At 38.5% G+C, this 9,866-nt stretch overlaps 1 protein-coding gene across 1 annotated transcript; it reads left to right on the top strand.

Moving 5' to 3' along the window:
* Positions 1 to 2,116: 2,116 nt before the first annotated feature.
* LOC119740459 lies at positions 2,117 to 5,451 on the top strand. Its single transcript, XM_038215778.1, has 3 exons — positions 2,117 to 2,410; positions 3,857 to 4,061; positions 4,965 to 5,451. Exons 1-3 carry the CDS (start codon positions 2,153 to 2,155, stop codon positions 5,192 to 5,194), a joined length of 693 nt encoding a protein of 230 aa, XP_038071706.1. The 5' UTR covers positions 2,117 to 2,152; the 3' UTR covers positions 5,195 to 5,451.
* The last annotated feature ends 4,415 nt before the right edge of the window (positions 5,452 to 9,866 follow it).

The raw sequence follows: 9,866 nt of genomic DNA, 5'->3' as shown, positions 1-9,866 counted from the left end.
TGAAAAACAGTCAGTTTTTTCCAACAATGGTCGGTTGACCATCGTTGGAAATTGATACAAAAATCCCTTCTATTTTTTTTAAATGACAGCACACCAGGTGTCATGATTTTATAGGATGCTTGAATCCTATTATTCACTTACAATCAAGTAAGGTATTTCATAATTATTTTTAGTTTTGTTTTTTGATGTTTGCAAATGTTGTAAACTTACCTTTAAAAGTAAAAGGAAAAATTTCCTCCAACTATTGATTAATTTGAAGTTCTTTTATATGGACAAATAATATTAAAGATAAAGTTTACAAAATCAGCTTTGACATCAATCTCAGAATTGGGTGATAAATGTAAGTGTGCCTGTTGTCGGAGACCTCAAATGCCAACTTGGCTCGATTTTTGAAAAAGGAAACAACCTCTAAGTGGTTTTTTTTTATGAGAATATTAAGATCTAAGGAAGTTGGGAACCATGATTCTGAGCTGGTGCTTTACATTAAGTGTATAAATTCTTTGGACTGTTTATAGGGAATTTCAGACAGTGCATTTTGCAATTTTAGTTATTCTCGTTTGTATGGTTGAAAGCAAGTCATCTCAAGTCAATCACAAGTCATTAATTAGATATGCATAATAGTGAAAAGCTATTAGATTATAGAGTGAGGCAGGCTAGAATTCTTTGCTTTTCTTGACTTGTGATTTCCTTTTGATTTGACTTGGGATTTAACTTGTGATTTGATTTGTGATTTGATTTATAATTTGCCTTGTGGTTGACAATGTTTCTTGCGTATTTTACTTTGTGCAGTTGCATGATCACTTCGTCAAAGAACTTGAAAAAGTCTTTCTTGATTCATCATTACAGGTGAGGAATTTCAACAAAATGATGGGGATGATGTCATAGGTCACCGTCATTGCAAGCTTCAAATGCTGGATTAGATCAACGGGAAACTCTCAGAAAAATTGTGTGAATTGAAAGTGTCGAAGCTGAAACCAATCAACAAGCCACTTATTGATCAGGCATTGGACAATTCAAAAGCAGAGGTCAAAGGTGACAGCATCCCCATGGCGATGGAGACAGTAGTCGAGGTGACAGATTTCAGTTCAGGAGAGGTAATGTGGATTTTGGACTGGATCTCCCAAAATGAGTCTTAAAGGTAGAGTAGATCATTTGCAGCTATCCAAAAAGACGCCGACCAAATTATTGTTGAATAGCTTACTTTGTTTAAAGATGGTAATGGCAATAACTCCCTGTGAAATTATTTTTTCTGGCATGCTGTCATTTTGAAGAAAACACAAAGAAGGCCATTTCCAAAGGTGCGTCAAGTGACACATTTTTGGAAATTTCCATTGGTTTGTAATTTGGCGAATCCGTGAATGGGTGCGCGCGCACAAGCATTGCTATTATTTGTCGGTTCAGTACATGACATCATGAAGCTGCAATCGGCTGATTGAGAACGTGTCCCAGATGCTGATTTCGGGCGCAATTCAAACATGACTCGGGAACTTTTGAATTGAAATTGAGATCCTAGAAAATTGTTTTCTCGGAATATACATCATTCATCATTCACTTCATCAGCTTAGTTGTTAAGCACCCGTCTTTAGATTTTGAGAATTTTTGTTTCTTAATTCAAACGAAAAAAAAATGCACAGATGACAAATGATCTACCCTACCTTTAAAGACATTTTTTGGGTCATTGTAGTCTCTTTAGCCCATATGCAATGAGTGACACATCATCGACACTATGAGATTTCCTGACGGTTATGTTTGATGAAAGGAGATTTTATACACATTTGCTTGATGAGTCAAGCTAATATAGACAATTTCATCGGTGATGTCATGCAGACAGGCAACTAACAGGCAAAACCCAATCTGTCTCATGATATTTTTCCCACTGAAACAGTATATTATGTCAACACTTTTAAACCTCATTTCAAGAGATATACATGAAGTGCAGGAAAGCACAGTTTCCAAAAAGTTGGCATCATGTGATCACCACATCCATTTTGTAAAGGTGCGACATTACCTTTACAGAGGGTAAAATGATGAGTCAAGCTACATTGACAAATGTTGCCAGAAAATTATTTTGCAATTTCACTCAAGAGAGTTCCATTCTTGCATGCAGACGCGTGCCGTTTTGGCAGCCAAGGAAGACGCAGTTTCCAGAAAGATGTCCGCCCCTCGGTTCTGTCGCATCTGCTTTGAGGGCGAACAACACATACCCCCAGCCTCATCATCTTGCCTTTCCTGCTTACCCTCGGGGCCAGCAGGTGCTGCCAATCCCCTCATCAGACCCTGCTTATGCTCGGGCACTGCAGCCTGTGTTCACCTGATGTGCCTGCAGAGATGGCAGGCCCATTCCAAGTCGGCAGTCTGCGAGCTCTGCCAGGCACCGTTTGAGATTCCAAAAGGATTGAGGATTACAGAGGTTAGAGTAGCAGTAGGCCACAAACAAATTACATGGCTACGGCTTGCACTTACACATGCAATATGGAAGCGGCTCTGGCTGTAGCCACTTCCCATTGACATGTGTTACTACTAGCATAGCCATGTGATTAAGGACATGGCCTATGGCTTACAAAAGTAAGTTTTACAAAAATGAATAGTTATTCCCTCAAATTGTGTGAGTAGACCTGAAAGACATCTTAAACTGGAACTTAAGTTAGAGGAAAACTGTAGACATGCAAGCATTAGACGATCATTTCGGGCCTTTAGAAGCAGTCAACTTTACACAAGTGCACTGCTAAGGTGGTAACCATATTTGTCTTTGTATTTCTGGAGAGAAATGGTCGTGGTAAAGTGTGCTGCTGAAGGGCACAGGTACTTGACAGTGTGGTATTGATATTCCAGTTGTCACTTCTCAAATGTTAGTATTTTCATAATGTGTTTAACAACCCACAACTGAATCCACCATTGATTAATACGGGTAATTCTTAGCTCCAAACATTAATTGGTTTCAGTTTATGTAGACATTAACCCATTAGCACTTAATACAGTTAATTTGGTCCCTGATGAATCCATGAACCATGGGTGGTTTTGGGTGGTAGAGGAAGTAACAGGCAGGGCAGTATGGGGCTGGACGGGGACTACAGGGTGACCCAAAAACAATGCAACCCTAAAACATTTGCCTTTTGAAAGAAAAGGATCGGTGGATTTTTATTTTTGGGTATCAGATTAAAGCTGAGAGCTTTTCCTTTCAAATACTGAAAAAATCATGAAAATAGCACTTTGGGTTGCTGAGAAAATGCCAATTATGTAAAAGCAGTCATTTTTCATCCTGTACACAAATACTTCAAACAGTGGAACATTTTACTGTAAGCCTACTGTGTAATTATCCTTCATTTATGCAAATGTCTTTAATGTGTTGATATATTTATGATGCTGAAAAGGTTTTAAATAGGACTAAAAAGGATGAGATACCTGTTCACGTGGAAAATAAAAGGTATTTCCATCAGATTCATTTGCACTCTTGTCCTAGTAATTTTATGTGCCGTGGTGTTTGTAAGGATTAGGACATGCACAAATAGGTACAGTGAAAATCCCTTACTGTGGTATTTTTGTGTGTACAAGATGAAAAATGACTACTTTTACATAATTGGCATTTTCTCAGCAACTCAAAGTGCTATTTTCATGATTGTTTCAGTATATGAAAGAAAAGGCTCTCAGCTCTAATCTGATACCCAAAACATAAAAATCCACCGATCCCTTTTTTTTTTTTAAAGGCAAATGTTTTAGGGTTGCATTTTTTTGGTCACCCTGTAGTGTGTTTTATATTACATCCTTTTGAGTCCCTTCAAAAATAGGAAGCCAGCAAGGACAAAAAAGCTTTCACCTAATGATAAATATCTATGTCTCTTTTCTCAACCATAACCAGGTCACGGACGCCATGGACCAACAGGCTTTGACCGGCTCACCCCAAGGTGGGGCAGGAATTGGGTGCTTGCAGAAGCTGGCCGTGTCGTCTGTGTATACGATCCTTGTACTCATACCCCTGACAGCCATGGTGTTGATTATAAGCCTGCCGCTGGGCCAGCGCTGGAAAGGGGAGACGTGGCTTGACACCAGCTTGGGCATGCTGGGTAATTTACTTGTCTGTTAGGATCACATTGATCGCTGCCAAATTACTTGGCTAAAAGTTACTCTGTATAAACCCAAGTCCGAGCCACAAGTTTGAATCAAACAGATGCATATAGTATCCCACAAATGAATGACCAGGACAGCATAATAATCAGGAGCATTGTTATGAAGAGCAGGTGTACTCCAAGTACCAACACACGCATGATAAGGTGTCCAAAATTTGTCGTTTTGTTACTAATATTTTCGAAAAGCAGTACTGTTATTGCTGAAGAATAGGTGACTCACGAGTCACGAGGCCTCAACTTTGAGTCTGAGTCGTTCTAGTCAAGTCCAAGTCTTTTGTCAATGTAACTTGGGTTGACTTCCAAGTTACCAAAATTATGACTCTGGATGAATTCGAGCCCGAGTTCTGGACTTTTGAGTCATACAACTTTGATACGAACGTAGCCAAAATGCAGGTCTCAAATTCCATAATTTTAAGGCTGTGCCAAATATATATCGCATATCCAAATATTTGATCATCCGCCGAATATCCCAATAGCATTTTACCAAATAGAATATTCCACAAAAAAATGTGCGCCGTCTCAAGAAGTTGAAAAATGTCTGTGATGTAATTTTATTGGTCATACCGGTATGTCACATTTTTGTGGACGGCCACTTTTATATATGCATGATTTGAGATATACTCCATGAGGAATATCAACTCTTATTTTCATCTTAAAAATCTAATATCGGCTAGGCAGCTATCTCGAAAAATAGTATCGATATGCAGATATTCATACAATATTTTTACCTCGATGTCAATGTTCGAGTATTCAATCAAATCCAAGTTCCAATAATCGAATACCAAATTATTCGAAGATGCTCAGCACTGTTCATTTTTTAATTTCTGATTCCTTCAACAGTGCGAGTCATTTTATCGCTCCTGGTTCTAGGGGTGTACGTCCTGACTATCTACTGCTGTATCTTCAAGCGTGGCTGCCTCCTGAACTGGATGAATACCAGCCGACAGCGACAGCGCTGGCCATACCCGAGAGCCGGTGCACCACACAACACTGAATGGAATCACCCCCTCATGTATAGGGGAGTCGGGAACCGGGACTATCACTACATGGACATTGCTTTCATGCTGTAGTCATGCAACATGTTCTGTCAGAACCAGATGATATTCTGGTTGGACCTTGAAACAGAGATATGACACGTCTTCAATTTTCAGGAGTTTTTCCTTCAACTTTTTGAAAAAGTTTCAGACTAATTTGGCCTTTAAAAGGTGTATCCGTACGTACTGCAACAGGCAGTTTGAGTTGTCCCTTTTGTGACATCTTGCAATTTAAAGGGAAGATACAACATTTGCAAACATCAAAAAACGAAATGATCAACTTATCACGAAATATCTTACTGGATTGCTAGGGAATGACAGTCCAAAGCATCCTGTAAAATTGTGGCCCCTGGTGTGCTGACATTTTCAAGACAACTTGTATTTTTCCAGCGCTGGTCGGCCGACCAGCATTGGAGATAACTGACTTTTTTTCAAAAAGTGCTCTTTTTCATATTTAGTTATTCCGCATATTTAGTTATTCCGTATTTTCTTTGCAATTGATTACACACCTGTGAAGGGGTACAAGCCTGCTAGACTGATTCTCTGACCTTACAATCCCCCAAAGTCTATAAATGACTCCATTTCATCTTACATGGGGTCAGGGAACCAGATTACAAAAACATGGTTGATTTTCTTGGATTTTCCAGCATCTCCGAACCCAAAACGTGAAACAACTCAGTTTAACGATATTTGCTATAACCTACTAATCCTCCAAATCCATTTATTTCTGAACATTGCAGCAAAAGCAAATGTTATACATTCCCTTTAAGCAGGCATATTTTTGCCAAGGAAGATCCATTTTTAAATGTTAGATGGTCATCGTAAAGGCGTGGATCTCAACAATATAAGACCTGTGTGTTCGACTAGCTACCCAAAAGAGTCCGTTTTCGACAGAACTTATCACATTTTATTACTGTACAAAGTCTTTCATGCACCATCATGGAGTAAAGTGCGCATGACTAAATTGCATTTGAACGGTTGTGGGTGATATGACCAAAAAATTAATGCTGCATAGGATTTTATTTTTAAGCAAACGTAACGCCAGCTATTTCGCTATCGAGTTTCAACAGCTACTCAACAGTATTTTAATTGGAACAATCACCCAATTGTCATTGAAGGAAGGATTGCGGAAAAGCTCAAGAAAGTATAATTTTTCACAAACATGATTTATCTATCAAAGTACAAATCCATCTGTGTATTGGGAGACAATCCATCTGTGTATTGGGCGGAGGCCCCCCCCCCCCCCCCCCCCCCCCGGCCTTTTTAGGGTTATAATAGAAAATGTAGACAAGTTGTCGAAATCAATCCACACATACTGCGAGACTATAGAACTTTCATTTGTTTTTATTTTCTGTGTACAGTAACACACACGGAATAATCACTGTAAACCAAGAAAGTCTACAACATTTCTGTTCCGGACAAAATGACTAAAAAGTGAACAATTTTGTGACTAAGTTATACTGTTAGAAGCATTAGATGTCTGAAACAGCAACTTTTTTGGCCGGAACAAGAATACTTCAGACCTTCTCAGTTCATGATTTATACAACTCAAATGGTAAACACATGGCAAAGTAGCTTGCCACTGAAAAATGTACATGCCTCACCTAACGTTATAAAAGATGTTATATGCTACTATGTTTTGTATATTAGCAAGCTAAAATGTATAGCAAAAAAGTTCAACATTCCAATTATAACAAGCTGAAAAAAACATTTGTATAAAAACAAGCTGAAATAAATGAAACATCAATGGAACATATCGATAATGTCACTTCACTGATACACTTGCAAATTGTTGACCAACAACCTTTTTGGAACAATTATGTAAATAACTTTTGTCATGCAGTGTAAAAGCAGTTGAAAAAAAATGAGAAAAACAAATTTGGGTAGTCAATTTTGTGGCACATTTTAAAGTTCTCCACAGCAAAATATCATCAGCAAGCACCAATTCCTTTTTTTAAATATGACAATTGACTTCCAAATTTTAATAAATTCCAAATCTGCATAAACAGATGTGTATATGACACAGTGATTAAGCCCGACACGGGTCAACTTGCTGGATAGGGGTCCGTTAAAAAACCCAAAAAAAAACACAGGGTTTGGAAAACATCTGGGGAATTCTCAACAAAAATAGAGTTTGTATGGTAGCATAAAAATGCCGACTGATTAAGACAGCAGACCGACACGCGGCATTTAATAGTTTTCCTCATCACTAAGAATCCTGGGGTTTTTTGTTCTTCAAATTTTTAACGAGGACCAAAACCTGTGTGCACAATGAAGTTGATGTGACTTTGAAGTACAGATCTAGGACTGATTATCATAAAGACACTGACTGGAGCAGGGTTCGAACCTGGCTTCGGACTAGCACCCCTTGAACAAAGACATTGACAAAATGGGGAACCGCCAACATAGGGCTGGATAGCTCAGTTGGTAGAGCACCAGAACGGTAATCCGGAGGTCAGAGGTTCAAGCTCCGCTCCAGTCAATTTCTTTGTTTAACTTTAAAATTATTATAATACTCCTAGGCAGTTTCTCCTTGTGATTAATTTGAAAATGAATGCGAGCGTGTAGACTTTCAGGCGAGCCGATTTAGCGCAGACCTATTTATGCTAAATAAAATGCTGAGGGCACACACGTATACATTTTCTTAATAATTTGTCTAATAATTTGTACACCAAGTATTTTTTTACAGTTTAGAATAAAAACCTCAGCCAACGTGATATACATGACACACTTGAAAATGTACTAACTATATATTTTACCCAGCATGCATGTTAACAAATTTAAAATTCGTCATGCAGAGCTTTCCTGACATGCACAGGTTAAGATATTTTCCAGTTGTTATGAGCTACCACCGAATGTGTTACTGTATGGGCTCCGTGCGCCAACAAAGAGGGCGCCCTTTTACCTAGCAACGACGTCCCATGGGCGGGACACATACATTTCGCTGGTTGAGGCACGTACACCAGGGGATTTGTACTATGCACACGCAGTGGACGTGCTTCGCGGCGAAATATTGCAGTCAGGCAAGATGGTGTCGTTCGGTCACCCCCAACTGTGAGGGGGTACTTGTGAACGGAGCGGATTATCGTCTGGTGCAGTTATAATATTCAGTGGTCAAAACATTGGAGGAAAATGTGCTGGTACATGTAATGCACTTGAGCTATAACTTCATTTCCTGAGAGTGCGTCACATGTACAGGTAGGATGAAATTGACAGACATGTTGGTACATCCTAGATCAGGACAAGAGTTAAGTTTGGTTCACATTCAGTGCAAAAACTGACGCAAGTTTCCGTGCTGCAAATTTACAACAAGTTGAACGCACTTCAACTCTGGCAAATTGCACTGCGAATGTTTGGCGACGTGAAATTGGCATTGCATTTACATTTGCGCCAAATATGACTTGCGTGAAAGATATCAGAAATTATTGAAGAAGGCAAAAAAATATATGGTGTCTTGTCGCATCTCTATTTTACGAATGATGCCCCAGTCAGTATAACATTACTTTGATGGTGTACTGCAGTATTTTAAGTTTAATATTGTTCTGGTATCAAACATCTCTTATTCTACAATTTTATTGACAAAAATATGATTGCATTTGTCAATACCTTTGCTCACAGCGCACAAGTTTCAGTTAAAGTGAAACTTGTCAGGTTCTGAATTTTCAATTTTTGTCAACTTGGTGTTTTTTTTCCCCAAAATATAAACTTTCTTTGCATCTGGTACATCTGTTTCAAACCAAATGAAAGAGTATTTCTGAAATATGGTGAAGTTACCCAAGAGATCCAAAGTGGTGGCTCCACTACTTATGCGTTAACCTAAAAGCTTGTATTTCAGTCCCACTAACAAAATATTATTTCCAACTTCATTGTCTGTGTATTACAAAAGTAACATATGTACACTAATACCGGTAGGTCTTGTTAAAATGACATCATTTCCTACAGACCATCCACGTGCATCGGCACTTTGAGCGTCAACTTGCACAACGCGCATCGGCAGCGTCGTATTTTAAACACAATTCGAGCAACAAGCACGCGTGTTTGGAACATTTTCAACACTGCGCAATGCGTGCTTGATTGCATAAAATACGCAGTTGCAGTTCTCCTACAGAGATGGCCATCATTGAGCAAGCCCTATTAGGACAACATAGTTACATCCAGAATTTGAACAAATACCTAAAGGGGGCAATCTAGTCGGCTGAAATAGATCACTTGATTTTAAACAAGTAAATTTTTATGTGTCAAGATTCCATTGATTGAACTTCGGACTCCGATTGTTTATCTTTCCAATGTAGTTGCGATTTTAAACATCAAAATTTTCCTGTACTTAAGTCAATATTTGGAAGATTTTGGAATGACGTGACTTTGGCTATGCCCCTCTGAAAAAGGTGTGACTACACCCTACAGATGTACACTATTGTCATTGATGATAGGTTTAATGTGTGCATTTTGTTAGAGTACGGCATCACAAAACTTTACTATGTATATGTACTGTGCAATTTTTGGTAAATTTCTTGTCAGTTTTACTTTAAAACAAACTCCGATAAAAAAACCCACTTCATTAAGTTTTAGTGTACCTGCTATTTATCTGTGTTAAATGTACAAGAATAACTTCCATAACTTTCTAAAGAATAACTTTCATACAAATTCTTCTTTATACTTAAAAAAAAAAGACATTTCTACAAGAATCACCAAAATTTGCGGCGCATAA

Source organism: Patiria miniata, unplaced genomic scaffold (assembly GCF_015706575.1).
Source record: "Patiria miniata isolate m_02_andy unplaced genomic scaffold, ASM1570657v1 HiC_scaffold_5, whole genome shotgun sequence".
Lineage (NCBI taxonomy): Eukaryota > Metazoa > Echinodermata > Asteroidea > Valvatida > Asterinidae > Patiria > Patiria miniata.
This window is presented reverse-complemented; position numbering and strand designations above follow the sequence as displayed.

Excerpts from the sequence above, each read along its gene's own strand:
- LOC119740459 (XM_038215778.1), top strand. The coding sequence starts at position 2,153 with ATGTCCGCCCCTCGGTTCTGTCGCATCTGCTTTGAGGGCGAACAACAC. Across the intron at positions 2,411-3,856 it reads AAGGATTGAGGATTACAGAG|GTCACGGACGCCATGGACCA; the intron begins GTTAGAGTAGCA and ends AACCATAACCAG. Across the intron at positions 4,062-4,964 it reads CACCAGCTTGGGCATGCTGG|TGCGAGTCATTTTATCGCTC; the intron begins GTAATTTACTTG and ends TTCCTTCAACAG.